Below are 17,949 nucleotides of genomic sequence, written 5' to 3' on the forward strand. Positions count from 1 at the left end.
AAATAAGGATAATTACAGTTCCTATATCTTGAAGTGGTTTTTAAGAAGACACTGAAATAATATAAGCAAACTGCTTACAGTATGGTGCAAAATGTTCCATTAATATTATTATAGTTTTCATAAAAAGTAGCTATCTGGTGTAACAGGGAGGAAAGGGTTGGTAAAGGACGAGTTGGCAGTGAAATGTGTGCCCAAAGGCCCTGATCTCAAGTGAAACAATTCAGAAAACATTCCTAGCACAGAGAGGGAAATGTGATGCCATTAATTTGGTAACAATATGAAGTCTGTACTTCCTCAATTATATATACTAACTTTGAGATTCTACTCACCTCTCGGGGGAACAAGCAAACAGCTTTCTCTGGGGCTTCTCTCAAAATGTATCTCCCCTAGGCCTCTTAATATTCAAATAGCTGTCAGGCCGGACAGAAGTCTTCTCCAGACATTCTGAAACTTCTCTCAGGGCAAATGACTGTCTGTCAGTCTGAATTCGATGCTACGTTATTCCTCAAGACATAAATCCTAAATATAATCCAGGAATGTATGCATGAGCATTATACAATATATAAAATTCAACAATGACTGACACAGGACATCAGGATATGGGTGGATTCTTGACTATGCCATTAACTCACTGTATGAACTCTTGGTGCCTCAGTTTACTCACTTATGAAGCGGTTATGAATAGTCACCTTCCATGAAGCTCCAGGGGGTCTGGGTTTGCATGGCAGCACCAGGGGCTGCTTTACTTGGGCTCCAGGCCTCTGTCTTACTTCAGGCAGGGCAACAATATTTAAAGGATACTCTCCTTCCTCACCAACTCCTCACTGATGTTTCTTTGGCAAGGGTAACTTAGACAGGACACAGGGCACTCACACATGCTAGTTCCTTTACTTCAGAAGAATACAAGCTATTAAAAGTAGACTATTGAACTGACATCACAGGATGATGCCCCAACTTGGTGAGTATTTGGGATGTAGGGGAAAAATTGTGGGATTATGGAGGGGCCATGCTTGACTGAAAAGGTGCCTTCTGAATCTCTCTGGATTGCACAGTTGTGGAGCCAGCTGCATCAACTAACACACTGTGCATGTTAGACTGTGGCCTCCCGTGGAGGGACAGCAGGGTGTGGGCAAAGGGCCTGGACATGGAATCAGAAGACTGAGGTATGAATCTCCACCCTTACATGGTACTACATCTCTCTGAAAAGTCAGAATAAAAAATACCCACCCGATCAGCCTTACAGGCATGTTGCACGGTTTAAATAAAATGAAGTGTGAAAAGCAATTTGTAAATTAGAAATTCCCATAAAGACATTTGCAGTCTCCAGTAGCCCACGAGACAGATGTGTAAATGAGATTCTCAAACCACCAAAGCTTGCTGAGATCATTTTCCTAAGATATGAATGTAAAAGCTTAGAGAATTATCAAATAAATGAAGTGTTTCATTATGTTCACATAAATTTCCAAGTTAAAAAACTGAATCTTATAAAGAACTATATATAAAATTATAAAGATCTATTTATATATGAAAAAATATGTGACTTCAAGATCCATGACTAGATTTCTAAAGAACTCGTGTAGTAGTGATTGCTCTTTTACGTACATAGCAATATCATAAAGTTTAGCAAAAACACCCCCCAATCCAGAGTCTCCACTTCATACTTCAGCAAGTACTCTGTGTTTTCGTTTCTGTCTTAGGTGCTGCATCTCAGGGCTGGGTGCTTCCCATCCTTGTTCCAGTCATCCTTGTAGACTGGGAGTTCAGGAGACCATGTGGGGCTCCATTTCCTGTAGAAAATCATCAACTTTTCTGGTCAGGAAGTTCTCTAGAGCAATCCTCTTCATTCTCCTCTGAGCAAGACAGGTTCAAGACACTCATCACAGGATGGATCCAGGATGTGGTCTGTGTAACATGACTTGAGAAGAACAAGAAATGCAGTTAAGATCTAGAAGATGGATCTGGACACTAGTTCTAACAAGTCTTAGATATGTTCAAGATTCAATGAAAACAATTACCCCTTCTTTGGCTAAAACAAAACAAAAAACAAAAAAAGGAGTGCAGGCATGTGCTTCATCTTTGATGCCTTTTTCTTCCGCCCTTACCTGACTTACAGTCAGTCACCAAGTCTAGCTAAAACATACCTGGAATTTGTCTCGCCTCTTTCCTTTTCCAGGGCAATTGGCCATGTCACTGACATAGCTTGCTCCCTGAATTAGTTCTCTTCTAATTCATTCTCCACTCCAGCAAAGGGATCTTCCTAAGTGGCAAACCATACTCTGGCATTTACTTGTTAAAAAATTGGTTCCAAAAATTCATTTGTGGATCAATGCATATCATGTAATACGGAGAATCTTTTTCCCTGCCTCAACAAATCTTCCTTACAATTTCTTTTAATATCTGCCCATGGTCTCATGCATTTTTATACTACATTACAAATTCCTGCTCTACTTTCATCCCTTTTTACAGCATATTAAGTTCCTTGAAGGCAGGAGCTATTTTTTTTTTTAACTAAATTTATGGTGCCTGATGGATTGTGGATCTGAAAGTATCTCCTGTGTTATTTAGCAACATTTCCCAAAGTATGTTCTAACATTTTAATTGATGGCATATGAAGAATAGAATTCGATGGTCGGGCCCAGCGCGATGGTGCAGTGGTTGGGGTCCTTGCCTTGCACGCCCGGGATCCCATGTGGGCGCCGGTTCTAATCCCGGCAGCTCCACTTCCCGTCCAGCTCCCTGCCTGTGGCCAGGAAGGCGATCGAGGATGGCCTCAGATCCCTCTATGCATAGTGCTCAACACCTCTGCTTCAATATTAAAAATATATCTTCCCATGGACTAAGATAGCTGATAGTTTCACAATGGGGCAAAGGAGTTCAAGTTGTTTAAGTATCAAGGTGAAAGTGACAAGGCCCAGACATCTTTATAGTTTTAAAAACTCAGAGTGTGGTTAGGCTGTACAAGAGAATCACTATTCACTTGCCAATGATTCACATTACAATTATCTCTTTAAAATGATTTAATGGAATTTCTTATGAAAGCTAAACTTACTAAAGCATTTTATTCAGCACAGGTCTATTTCATTTCAAAGCTTTATAAGGCTGGAAAGCTGCCTAAATTGAAAGTACTTTAAAGACACACTAATGAGTATAATACAAGAGGGCTAGAATGCCACTGCAAGGTGAAATGAGGACACATCCTGTACAAAACACATGCTTAAAATGAAAAGAAAAAAGTATAAGACTGTTTTACTTGTTTTAAAATCTTGGTTTATAAATTCCAGTGTTTATCAGCATATTCACAATATGTTACTCCACAGGAAAGGCTAATTGAAATTATTTTAAGTTCTTTCTCCACTATTAGGTATTTTGTCTCTTTTTAGATTTATTAATTTTTTATTTGAAAGGCAGATTTTATATAGAGAGATAATCAGAGACATCCACTGGTCCACTTCCTAAAAGGCTGCAGACTGGAGTTGAGTCAATCCAAAGCCAAGAGTCAGGAGCTTTCTCTAGGTCTCCCACGTGGGTGCAGGGGCCCAAGGACTTGGGCCGTCCTCCACTACTTTCACAGGTCTCAAGCAGGGAGCTGAATGGGAAATGGAGAAGCTGGGATAAGAACCAGTGCCCATAAGGATGCCAGTGCTGCGGGTAGAGCATTAGCTTGCTATGACACTGCACCTGCCCCTGCAAGTGGGCTTTTTGCAAATAATAATCTTATGCTTAAAACACTAAAAACTACCTGTATACGGACATTGTATTAAACTGGTAATTTAAAATAATCAAGAGTGAAATGTTTGAGATAAAAATGTAGCAAGATTCTTAACAATAAATATTAGAAAGTACCATCAGAAAGTCATTTGCCAGCAGATGACATTAAGCAGAAGATTGGATAAGAAAGCTATGGTTCATCTACTCTATGGAATACTACTCAGCTATTAAAAAAATAATAAAATGCAGTTCCTTGTGGCTAAATGGGCCCAACTGGAAACCATAATGCTAAAAGAAAGGAGCCAATCCCAAAAGGTTAGATACCACATGTTTGCTTTAATTTAAGATGAAATGATGTCAGTATGAAAAATACTACCGGTAAAATGTAAAAAAAATTTTTTTAATATATTGGTTACTCAAAACTATGTCCACTAATCCCATGATGTTGTGGATTGTTGCGGATGTTATGTTGGGGCTTTTGATTGATCGGGATGACACTCTGCCGGCTCTACCTTCAGACCAGAGATGGTCTCCCCAAGAAGCCGTTGAACTTATCTGGACAATAAGATGCTGGACTCTATGCTTGGTATATGCTTGCAATGAAAGAACCTCAACTGAACTTCAACTGTGGTAATGCAACAAGGTGGAAGAATTCACCATGGGGGGAGGGTGATTGGAGGGCTAGGGGGAATCCAGTGCCTAAAAACCGGTATCACATAATGCAATGTAATAAATAAAAATTAATAAATAAAATCAATAAGCAATTGTTCTTACTTCAAATACAAAGGTAATATAACACCTCATTAATCTTATATTTATACTACTCTATATATGCTTAAAAACATACATAGCCCTAAGCATTAAACATGTAAGTATGATGCTATTCACTAGGAAAAATGAAGCAATAGATTGATATAGACTGATACATTCTGTACTTCACATATATATTTCACACTTTGAACTCATAAATACATTCAGAACCAATGACATAGTCTTTCTGCAACTCAGCTAATGCTTGCCAAGTGTATGGTGAGTATTAATTTTTAATATATGATCACAGGTAGTTTTGCTGGTATTTATGGTTTCCTGGTTACTGCAAGAAAAATCTGGAATTTTCCCTATTATGCCGGAATGGGGCCAGTTTTGAGTTTCCCATTCAATTTTATGTCCTGGTGAGCACTGTGGCTAAAGAGTTTTGACATAATTGGTATGATGAGATAATCCCAGATTTACTGGCTTGGAGAACATTCTAGTATTAGAAATATTTTCTCTCTTATTTGTGTGCTTGGTAATTTAGCTGAGAGGAGACAAAATACATCAGCTTGGTTGACTACACAGGGTTAATAAAGATCTCATGGTTCATAAAGGGAAGTGTTCCTATTTGGTAAGAGAAACTTAGAGGGCTGGAAAATAAATGAAGCTGACAAAGATGAGAGGTTTCCATTTGAACATACAGTACTTCTGGCAAGTACTCCTGCAGAGATCGTGCGTCTGACCTGATTTGGACAGCAGTCAACAGCAATTCAGACAATTTCAAAGTCTCAAAAACAAAACAGTCCTTGCATTCCTGCTTTTGAATAGTTGCCAAATCTATTGTTGGCAAACAGTAACATTCACTCTGGGAAGATGACAGTATTGTGTTATTAAAAAATATTAGAAAATTGAGAGACATTTCTCAGAGCTTATAAAAAACAAGAAAATACAGTTTATTTTATTTGCAAAGAAATGTAAGTAAATTACTCAAATCCCATTATAATTACCCTCCTTATGTTTCTTATCTCGTAACTAGAGGAGCAAAATGCTTGCGTTCAAAATAAAAATGTAGGACAGCCTGTTAAGCAAAAAGCAATCTAAAGGCAAAAAGTGTACTAGTTTTGCAGAAATTCACCCTTGCAGCTATTGGTGATGAAGAAATACTTTTTGTTAATCTTTCATTATAGATGACACTATATATATGTGAATATATGCATGTAAATGTCTACAAAAACATATAAACGTTATTGTAAATTTAACAAGACTTGCATGTACTATTTTGTCATATTTAACATGCAGGATAATGAGCCAAAGTTAATTAACGTTCAACATCTTTTTTTGAGTAGATGATTTTATGTACATAGTATTTAAATGAACAAGAAAACAAAGACAAGTTTATATGTATATATATATATATATATGAATGCAACTTATTTTAGGCAGTAGTAATTTTGAATGATTGGATAGTTGTAAAACTGGTCATAGACCACAAGTCATAATGACAACAAAGATTTATAATTAAAACACCATATGAACCTGTCAATGAAATTAAGGAAACATCAGCAGACCATGCTAAAGTACATGTGTTCTTGCAACAGACACTGCTTATGAGATGAACCGCACAGTGGTAGAAGGAAATACCCATTGCCAAAATGTTTCAGAGAACATCACAGGCATTTTGTTCCCAATGGCCTAGATGAAGCCCCCTTTCATATAATTTTGGAAATAGGATTCTAAAATAAAAATGAATATTACTCATTAGTGAATATTATAAATGCCAGAGAACACTTTGAGGATTTTGCAATTAGGCAACTGGAAATCCAGTGAGGCTCTGATCAAAAGTTAGCATGAACTCATTCAAATCCTTAGAGTCTTAAAGACAAATTTATTTTCATTACCTATTTACATTCCTTTCTTAAAAAAAAAACAATATTTTTTGAAATCTTCAACTATCCAATTAACCAAAAAAAAAGTCCAAGCTTCAAATATAAAATGACATGCATCTAAAGCTATATAAGACTCACACAGAGTACTGAGAAAAATTTCTGAATTAGGCACAAAAGACAAAAACCAAAAACAAAGTTTGAGAAAAAATATGAAAAATAGAAATAATAGCTTTTCAAATCATATACTGTCCATTATCATAAAGAGCGAAAATATCCTAAGCAAGTCTTCAAAGAAACAGTTCTACAATCACAGATGACAGCCTTGGGTAACTCTTCAAAATGAATCTTGTTTCTGACAATAATAGGAAATCAATAAACATTTATATAGGGTTGGATAGTTGATATATGTGTATTTTTTCCTCACAGATTTTTAGGTAAGTGTTAACCAAAAAAGTTTATGTTCTCCATTTCCTATTATACAGTTCTTATTAGGAGGCAGCTGCCCAAGCAGTAAGGTATCTTTTTTATATGTTAAGGCATAATTATTTATTTTAAAGAAATGCCATTTGTTAAACAAATCTGTTTTCACCATTACAGCATTAAATCTACCAGACTAAAGTAAATGTGATGGTAAGTTTTTAGCTCTTCCTGCTCCTTATTCCCAATACTTACTGAGCTGGTTTCACTGCACTGGGATTTCCGATCTTGGAAATGATGATGATAAAATCAAAATTATATGTGTAGGCACCTGACAGCCAAGAGTGCAGTGGATATTTTCACAGAGGCACCTGACTAATAATAATACTTCGTCACAAAGTGTAGGTATTAAGGAAGAAGACCTCTGGCTCCACTTATGTTCAGATATTTCATTTGATGCAGATGTTTAGGTACGTACGTGGCGGTTGGGTAATATTGTATAGCATGCAAGTATTTTCCATTTTAGCGTGTACCTAGACACTGATTTCCCCATTTGTTTCTCTCACACATCTCTTATTTTTCTCTATAATTTTTACACTAGAAATAACGGAAGTTCAAAGAGTTTAAACACCCTGTCCAAGGCCAAATAATAGCAGAGGAAGGACTCAGAACTTTCTTACCGACTATGCAGCCATGGCACCAATGAAACTCTGGGTTGCACACATACCAAATGGACTACCTGTGGGTCTCTGAGAAAATTACACTGGAAATTCCAGTTCTTAATCTATAAAACCATGCAACACTTGCCTTAATAGTGAAGTAGTAGATTGTGGCTAACATATTCTGGGTGTAACATAAATCTGCCATCACTGCCTCTAATATTTCTGCACTAATTTTTAATTTCACTTAAAAATTAACACAAATTTTATGGTTTATTAAACAACACAAGTTTACTAACTTACAATTCTGTAGTTTACAAGTTTGAAATGGGTTTACAGGGTTACAATCAAAGTATTGTCAAAGCTACACTCCCTTTTGGGAGTTCGAAAGGAGAATCCATCCTCTTGCTTTTGCAGTTTCTAAATGTCACTCACATTCCCTGGCCTATGGTCTCCTTCTTCAAAACCAGCAACAAAGCATCTTGATGTAACATTGGATTCTATTTTGTTGTTAGATCTTTTTTTTCCTTAACTCTCTTCTGCTTGTGTATTCCACCGTTAAAGACTTGCCTGTTTAGGTTGGATCCCCTGGATAATCCAGGCTTACTTCTCTAGTTTAAGGTCAGCTACTTAGCAACTACAATTTCACCTACAACTTTAGTATCCCTTTGCCATGTAACAAAATCTATTCACAAGTTTTACAGATAAAGATATGGATATCATCAAAGGGGCTATTATTCTGCCTACCACACTACCCTTCTCAACTGCTCCTCTCACAAAGACAAGGAATCATCGTGAAGACAGATTTGCTTAAAACTCGATGAAGGTTTAGGAAGAAGCATTGTATATGACAATACAATGGAGAAAATCTAATGAAAGATGAAAAAGATGGTCTTAGCGAAAGTAATTTAAAGGAGAAGCAACTGTTGTGGATTGAACTTTGTCCCTCGCAAATTCATGTTAAAGTTCTAACTCCTAATGTGGCTGTCTGTGGAGACTGGATTAGTTGAAGTGATGGGGGTGGGACACTAGTCCTATAGTTCTCATGTCATTACAAGTGGAGACACCAGAGAGATCTCACCCTGTGCAAACACACAAAGAGGACATGTGAGGACACAGTGAGAAGCAAAGAAGAGTGGTTTCAACTTTGCTAGCACCGCTAAACTTGGAGTCCCAGCCTTCAGAACCCTAAGAAAAAGATTTCTGTTCATGCAAGCTGTTCTGTGGAAGCTCCTTCTCTTTCTAAATTATTTTTTATTATTGTTTTATGATACAGGTCCATAGGCTCTGGGATTTTCTGTATTCCCCAAGTTTCCTCCCCTTGCCACTGATTCCCCCTCTAGTATTACAATGAGTGGTCCTTCATGGATAGTCATAAGTCTACTATGCTGTTACTGAAGTGTTTCCCGACATTGTAGGCATGGACAATGTTGGAGAGCCCAGCATCTCACTCTTAGGATATTTTCAGCTGTTTCACTGGGAGCCCATCTTTGGTCTGGATGCATAGAGACGTCCTGCACTTTGTCTCCACATCTGAACATACCAGGCTCCACTACACTTCTATTAATACACCCCCTTAACTACAGAGCCGGTGAACACAGTCCACAACGGGGAGAAAAACAGAAAATTTTCAACATGAATTGTTTGCATTCAAAGGGACCCAACTGGAGAGTATTATGCCAAGTGAAAAGAGCCAGTGCCAAAAGGACAGATATCCTATTTTTGCTCTAACATAAGACAACTTCCATCAAAAATACATAACAAAAAAAGGAGAACACACACACACACATGCAATCCCTCAAACAAAGGATGTAATTGAGACCAGACTACCAGGAATCAAGGAAAATAAACAGAAGGCATCTCTAATAGGAATGGAGATAGACTCCCAATGATTCTTATATCTAGACAACAAAAAATTACAGTCCCTACTGCTGACCATCCCAACAATGTCATACCCACACAAAGAGTAAAAGGTTGGTCTTATTTCTCTTTCATCTATGGTGTTTTCTTACAGTAGCCTTTAGCAGATTAATACAGCAGCCACATGTGGAGGAGGATGTGTTTTGTTGATGTTTATATAAAGGGTTCTAGAGGCAGAGAAAATTCTCATCTGATGAAATAAAAGTATAATCCCAGAAAGGTGATGGGATTCCAAAGTACTTTATGCAGTCTCAGAGAATTTGCTTATAACATCCCAATGAAATGCTAAAGAAAAAAAAAGCTTCATGCTTAAGTAATACACCTGTCACTGGTTAAGCTGGGGGTTGTGGAGGGAAGAGTTTGATGTTGGCTGTCTAGGACTAGATGTTTTATTCATTTCAGTGGCTTTGCCATTCTGAATAACCCAAGCCAGCTGGCTGGCCTTTCGTTTAAATGACAATTTCTCATACAGTGTTTCACATGCCTACACCTCTTTGTAAGTATTTATAGAAAATCCCAAGCAAGCTGTCTCAGGCTCTTGATCAAGGCAAACTCTTTGCTCCTATTCCAGGGCTTTTGACTGGCCAGAGAATGGCATGAGTGCAGTTTTGGCTACTGGTTTTTATCTGCATCTGTGCAAGGGCAGCTTTTGTGGGCAAATAGTAGTCGTATACAATAAGGGAAGGAAGGAGACAATCACCCTGTGCCAGGCATTTTGTTAGGGGCTTTAAGCAATTAATTTAATTCAATTTTCAAAGAGTCTAGGAGATAACAAATTATCCTTGTTTTTGAATAACAATAGAGGGAACTGACAGTTGAGATAACTTAGTAGTGCCAAGGTCACATTCAGAAAGTGGTAGCACAAACATTAGAACCCAGGTCTGCCTGATACTAAGTTTTTTCTTTCTTTCTTTTATTTATTCCTAATACTTGCTTCCTCCAACCTTTGCTTACTTATTCATCTGGCAAACAGCCCATTGCTATGCATTTGATGCCCTGAGTTGGGTAAAGGATAATCTGTTTATCACATAGATTGTTTATCACATAGTTACAGCTCTGATATCCAAATTAGTGATTTCAGAGCCTTAAAACTTATTCTTAGCTAAGTTTGGGGGAAAATATTGAAAAGGTGCATATTTCCTTCATGAAGTCCTCTGCCAATTTCTTCATTATAGTTTGAGTAAGAATGAAATGCTCAGGACTTCTGTGTGTGTAGAAGATAATGAGGAGCCTACACATACTTTCCTTATCTAGCCTGAAGTCAGCTGCATAGAAATTGTCCTGATACCTCATCAGATGAACCTCAGAATTTATGAGTCTGTCAGAAGACATTTCCTAACTCATCGAAAACGAACCAAAGCAGCCACACTAATGAGGTCTTCAGAGGGAGGGTTTCTGACAGTGCCCACTTAGGTGAAACTGAAGCAACCTGCCAAGCATGTAGGGAAAGCTGAAAGTAGTAGCAGCTTTTCATTTCTAATCCAAAACCACTCTGTCCTCCCCACTCTCCTCCTCTAACCTCCCTCACTGCTAAGGCTATTGGAATTACCTAAAATACACTGTACTTGAAAAGTAAAGTTAGGGACTAAAGTCATAGTGCCAAATTCTTTAGTGTTTTCTGCTTTTTTTCTTAATTTAATAAATAAGATGCTACAATGTAACTAAGGCTTTTGATTAATAAAGTAAATTGACAGTGAAACTTTGCCAATATATCATTTTAATCCACATTCTTGACAACTTGTGAACAACCTAACAAATAATTGTAATCCCAAGTTCAGATAACCATTTAGGATCATTACAAAACATTGGAATTAAATTATTGGACACAGAAATGAGAAAAGCCACACCTATTGAATGTTAGTTATGTTTTATAGCATGAAACTAAAGCCTTCAAGTGCTGAGTATCTCAGAATAAAGTACTTGGTTATGCCAGCCTAACAGCTGTACTATTAGTACTGTTCATTTTGGGGGCGGGGAGGGGGCGGTTCCTGGGTTAGCAACAGGCTCTGAAACAGCATGGTTGCAAAGATGTGGTGGGTGTTCTAGTGTTCTATATACCATTTCTGCCCCTGCACACATGGTCAACACCTCTTACCAATCAAGGCATACATTACTGAGGCTAAGTATGGCTTCTAAATTCTCAAAACACTTGGGGTGGTCTCTAAGCCACTATCAAATGACAAAAGTGGGTATGAGCTGAAATTGATTTGTTTTCTTTGCTTTCTTCATTTTAGACAGAAACTTTTGTTGTGTTAAAAAAAAAGTCCCATAGACTCCCTAGGTTCTCTTGACATGCAAGTGTAATGTTCTGATACCTACAGTGCAAAGGGAAATGGAATTTCTATTTTTTTTAGTTCTTTTTATTATTATCATTTTATGATACAGTTCCATAGGCCCTGGGATTTCCCTTCTGCCCTCACCAATTTCCTCCCCCTCCTATCCACTAAGTTCCCCTATAACATTACTATAGTATTGTTCTTCATACACAGTCATATGTCCATCATTGTGGGCATGGACAACGGCAGAGAGTCCAGCATCCTACTGTCAAGATATAGTTAACAATTTCATTGGGAGTCAATCTTTAGTCTGGAAGTAGAGATGCATACTGCATTGTATCCTCACATCTGGATATGATAATCTCCATTACACAGTTACTATACATCCCCTTAAATGAAAAGCCACAATACAAAATCAACAACAGGAAGAAAAATAGAAATTTACAATGCCATAAAGTTAAGTAACATTCTGCTACATATGAAGTCTGAATTACACAGTTACTATACATCCCTTTAAATGAAAAGCCACAAAACAAAATCAACAGAAACAAACAAAAAAAAAGAAATTAACAACACCACGAAGTTAATATAACATATTACTGAATGACTAATGTGTCACTGAAGAAATGAAAATCAAGAGCCTTCTTGAAGAAAATGATACTACTGTATTATCTATGAATCATTGAAGAGTTTAATCAGAAGAAAGTGTTTTGAAGAGATGAAACTAACAAAAAAATCAAAATCCATGAGATAAAGTTCCCGCTGATCTTTGTTGGTAAAATGTTTCTCCTATAGGCAACAAATAGATGGGTTTTGTTTTTTTCAATCCAATCTACTAATCTATGTTGTTTGATTGATGAGTTTAAGCCATTTACATTCAGGGTTAATATGAATGGGTGATAATTTGGTCCTGTCATTTCAGCAATGGGTTGTTCATTTAATCTTCTGTTGTTATTTTACTGGGAGGTTCTTCGCATTTGTCTTTGGCTTTGTTCGGTTCTGTTCCTTTTCTCTGTCAAGAGAACATCTTTAAGCATCACTTGTACAGCAGGTTTGGAAGAGGCCTATTGTTTTAACTTTTCTTTACTGTGAAAGAATTTTATTTCATTTTCAAAGACAAAGGAAAGTTTTGCTGGGTACGTTATCCTGGGCTGACAATTTTTTGTTTTTAGAATCTGGAATATGTCCCTCCATTCTCTTCTTGGCTGTAGAGATCCCTGTGAGTTTATTTATCATGTGTCTTGGTGAAGATTGCTTCAGTTCAAGCCTGTTGGGGTTCTATGCCCCTCCGAATGTTGTTTCTCAATTCTTTCTCCAGATTAGGGAAATTTTCCCTTATTATTTCATTAAATACATTTTTAAACCCAGCTTCTCTTCTGCATCTTCTGGAACTCCCATTACTCTTGCATTTTGCCTTTAACTAGTGTCTTTCAATTCTTGAATACTTTTTTCAGCTTGACCCAGCTTAGCTTCCAGCTTTTTGTTTGATTCCCCCTGGTGACAGGAAATATCTTCTAATTTTGAGATACTTTCTTCTGCCTCCTTCATTCTATTTTGGAGCCTCTCCACTGTACTTTTAATTTGTTCCATTGTATTCTTTATTTCTGATATATCAACTTTCACTTGATTTATTTCCTGTGTGACATATTCCTTGAATTCCTTGAATGCCTGCTTTATGTGCTTCTAGTTGTTGATAAGAAGCTTTATAATAAGTGTTTTAAATTAAATTCTGTATCCCCCATTTTCTTAATGTTTTCCTCAGTTAATTCTGAGGTTGGCAAAGGATTTTGCTCCTTTGCAGGGGAGTCTTCAGTAATATTTCTTGTGCCTCTGTCTCTTCTTTTGCTCTTGGTCATTGTACTTCTCGTTATCAGATTCTTCTCCTTGGGCAGGTTTCTAAGCTGTGTCACCCACAGGTCTGCAGTTCGATTTTACTTACTGCAGTTGGTACATGGCTCTTTGTTTGCAGTCATTGTGCCACTCCCTCCAGCCAGTTCCAGGTCTGGGTTCTTATGTTAGATTTCCACCATGGTCTCCATAGCCCCAGCTCCTGGCTCACCAGTGTCCATTTCCTATAATACCATGCTGAGGTTGCACCATTGCATCCCACTTCCGGTGGGAGCAGGTCCCAGGATTAGGGAAATACCAAGTGTCCTATATAGCAAGCTTGCTGGTGGTGCTGATCTTGCTGGAACCTGTTAGCTGCTAGGTCTGAGAGTCACACAGACCTATTTTGACCCATATGATGTGATAGTTGGTATTATTTTCCTGTGGGACCAGTGAAATGCAGTGAGCTCAGTGAGTTCTTGCCGAGCTTGGTGCACGTGCAGCTCACTATTATCTTTGCAGTCTTAAATTCTTTGCCACACCATACAAAATGGCACTTAATGTACCACTACTAGAGTTCTTAATCTGCTGGCCATTAAGTCTGAGGGTTACTCAGACCTATCTTGGGTAGAACCTATAGGATGCCATGTAGTTGCAGTTCGCGGAGGCAGAAGTGGGTTTCCTCCCAGCTCAGTGCATGCACAAGTACTGTACATAGCCCTTGCCTCCTTAAACAAAATGGCAGCCAATACGGCTCTAGAGGGCAGACTGGGCTATGAAATCAAATGTTCCCCCACTGCCCATCTGGGATCTGTTACTCTGTCTCTGCTCCTGGTCAAATCGAACAGACCAGGACAGGCAGTTCTTTGTCTGGGTTCATCTCCTGAGCTCCCGATGGAAGTCATTCCCACCTGGTTGCTGGCGTAGTTCTGGGTGCCAGTGCAGTTCAGATTGCTGTTTGCTGAATGCCACTGGGGTATCAGTCACTGCAACACCACATTGTTGTGTCTGCTACTTTCCTGTGTCTGTCAGTCTCCAGGTGCCCCTCTGCTATTGTTTGCCCTCTTCTGTTTCTTGGAATATGCCCCCTTTGGTTCACACTGGCTAATATTTCTCCGTTTGTTTAAATGTGTCCTTACCCTATTCTGCTATCTTTATTCTCACCAAAATGGAATTTCTAACATGAAGAACACAATCTCAGATTTTAGGCTCTGATATAAGGGCATATCAACTCAAACTAACACATGGAGAATTATAAACCACATTTAAGCAATTTCTAAAAACAAGTAATTATAGCTAGTTGAAAAACGGCCAAAAATACAAGTGAATATTCAAAGCAAGTATTTTATACTGAGAATATCCTACTGTTTATAATAGACATGTAGTTTAACATATGTTACACTGTGAAACCACATTCTGGTAGTCATCTGCTAAGATGGCTCCCAACAGTCTCTACCTTCTGGTCTTCACAGTCCTGTGACGCTGCCTCCTACATTCCAGGCTTGGCTTGTGTGGCCAACAGCACATGGCAGGTGTGTCACTTACTCATGGTTATGAAAGATACTGCCTCAGCTTTTGTCTTTGACTCTATCACCCATTGCCATATCTTGAGCATGCGTCCCATACATGGTGAGGATCTGAAGCCACCTGACAACAGCCTTGTGAGTGTGTCTAGTTCAGATATTCCAGTCATCTCACTGAGACACTCTTTAGTTCCTAGCTTGACAGAAACTTTATGAGAGACAAAGAGAGAGCATGCAAGAATAATCCAGCACCTACTAGGCTTGGGATAGTCTGAAACTGAGTGAGAAAAATAAATACCATTTTAATCTGAAAATTCTGGTGAAATCTACTATTCAAAAGTATACAATTAATGCCAGTAGGATAACTGATCAGAGTAAATCTTAATAGAAACATGAGTATAATAAAAACTATGAGCTATGAACAATTACATCCAATTTATAATATTTTAAATATCACTGAAATATTACTCTTATAACTTTGTAACACCATGTAATTTACAGAAAAGTATGAACTTCTAAAATGAAATAATATCAAAAGATTATTGTAAAGCCGTAATAGTAACATACAACATCAAAGGGAACATGTTAGGTAGAAAAATGATTATAATCAAGTAATTCATCATAGCACCTTTGAGACAACAAATATTTAAAAGAATTATTTTATTTCAACCACTTGAGTGCCATAAAGAAAGAGAGAGAGAGAAAGGGAGAGAGAAAGAAAGCGTCCATCAACTGGTTCATCAAATGCCTGCGTCATTGAGGGCTGGGCTGAGGCAAAGATGGGAGCCAAAACGCAGTCTCCCATGTTGATGGCAGGAATTCAACTACCTGAGCCAAAGCCTGATGTTTTCCAGGGTATGATTAGAAGGACACTGGAATAGGTGGCAGAGTCTGGATACTCTGACACAAATGAGAGAGTGCAGATTGGTACTTTAACTGTGGGCCAAATACCTGCTCTGAAAACACACATTTTGTAAAGACTTATTTTATCTGTTTAGAAGGCAAAATGACAGGGAGAAAGAATTTTCCATTTGCTGGCTCATTCTCCAAATGTCTACAATGTTGGGGCTGGGCCACACAGAAGACAAAGCCAGGAACCAGAAACTTCACCAAGGTCTCCAAGGCGCAGGTCCTTGGGCCAGCATTCTCTGCTTTCCCAGGCAGGGAGCTGGCAGTCAGAACTCCAACTGGCACTCTGAAACAGGATGTCAGAGTTACAAAAGGGAGCCTTAACCTGCTGTACCCAGATAACAGGCATTTTGTCACTACATTTAAGAATGTTGCAATTCCCTCTCTTTATGTGAAAAATAAAAGTTGGAAATATCTATATTTATAGAGACTTATATATAGACAGAATAAGAACAATTTGGCTAACGACATGCACATATGCATTCACAATTGGCACACAATCACATGCATGTTTATTATTTCTATGAAACATTGGCTTTAGTTATGCCAAGGTGATGATATTTGTTTACACCAGGAGAAGTACTTTCTTTGCTTGCAACAGAACTGTGGTACAGATCAAAGTATTAGTAGATGTTCAGTGGACATGTGGATGTCCCTGAATATTCCAAGAAGACTGTTTCTATGGACAGTGCTTGGAAACACTGACAGTTATTTCCTTGCCTGAGGCTTGGCTTCCGGGACAGTGACCTCAGTCATTGCTTTCCAAGCAGAGGTGATCGAAGCAATGATCTAAGTTCATTATCTGTTTTTTTCAGCCCCCAAAGTAACATTCATCTGGTAAATGAACCACTGCTACCTCAAAAGCTATACACTAATCATGCTCAAATTTTAGTTATGATGGACAGAAACCCTATGGATCACAAACATACTTTTCATTTTATAAATGTGAAAATTAAAGACCAGAGAGGTTAGAAAAGTGTGCCTAAAGTCATTTAGCACCATGCAGACACATCAGAATCTAAACCCAAGTTTCTCTCTATTCAAACTCCATGCTTTTTCCTTAAAACAGGAGACCTTCCTATAATCAACTCTCCCTGAACTGGAATGTATATACTTAACTAACCTAAGAACCCCTGCAGGACAATGTACATGCAACTGATATTAGCTAGATTATTCATTATCTTGTTCTCAACAACACCTGGGAGAGGGTAGCTTGTGTGGAAGAGACAACGGAGAGAGCAGATGAAGGGGGACGCAGGCACAGCCAAGGACAGCAAGAGACAGTTATGGCTCCAGTATGGCTTTATACAGCTTCTTAGCTCTGCTAGAACTCACTGTATGATGTCTGAAGATGACTGGTCATCATTACTTTGTTCAGTAGCCTTTGCAAAAGAAGGTAGAGAAGTAGGTAACAGTTATTAAATAAGATTTTCATCTTAAGCTAATCTAGGTCTTGGTGTCTCAATGGGACTAAGCTCAACAACAGGAAGTAACTCAAGACTAGCACCCAGTTCCTTCGTGAGACTTGAAGGAAACACTGGCAACACTGTTAGATTTTAACATTCTCACTCTTTGACCTTTCTAATCTCTAGGCGATAATTACTAATTCTTAGAACCACACTGCTATTCTGCTATTTCAAAATGGATAAAGGATAGAGCTCTATCTAAATCAAGATCCGCCCTAAATGTCTTTCATGTCACATGTTGGCAAACTACCATAAAATAAGGAGAGGTGGTGCCGCGTGGAAACGTGTATGTAGAGGGCTGGAGGATCTGTTATCTCAGCCCTGCAGTTATTGCTGAGTTTGTCTTCTTTATGAAGCAGCATCTTCAACTGCAACATGAAATAATGATATTCACCGATATTCATCTCTTTCCTACTTTCCTTATGCATCCAGATTAAGGTCAATGAAGAGAACTCATGGGCTTCAAAACACAGGCTTTGGGGTGTATTTTTTGAGTGAAGGAGATTAAGGTACAGTGTCTTTCTACTCCTTTCACAGGAACTATAAGATCTCTGGGCAGCCAAGGCTTTACTGACTTTTTCTCATTTATCTCCTCTCCTCAGATG

General features: G+C 38.2%; 1 protein-coding gene across 1 annotated transcript in view; it reads right to left on the minus strand.

Moving 5' to 3' along the window:
• Positions 1–1,145: 1,145 nt before the first annotated feature.
• STXBP4 (syntaxin binding protein 4) overlaps positions 1,146–17,949 on the minus strand; it is a 132,927-nt gene continuing 116,123 nt past the window's right edge. The window contains exon 19 of the mRNA XM_041000289.1: positions 1,146–1,915. Within this exon, the coding sequence (XP_040856223.1) occupies positions 1,801–1,915 (115 nt within the window). The 3' untranslated portion in view covers positions 1,146–1,800. The remainder of the gene's footprint in view (positions 1,916–17,949) is intronic.

Source organism: Ochotona curzoniae, unplaced genomic scaffold (assembly GCF_017591425.1).
Source record: "Ochotona curzoniae isolate NIBS_2020 unplaced genomic scaffold, NIBS_Ocur_1.0 scaffold_2453, whole genome shotgun sequence".
In the NCBI taxonomy this organism is placed as follows: Eukaryota; Metazoa; Chordata; class Mammalia; order Lagomorpha; family Ochotonidae; genus Ochotona; species Ochotona curzoniae.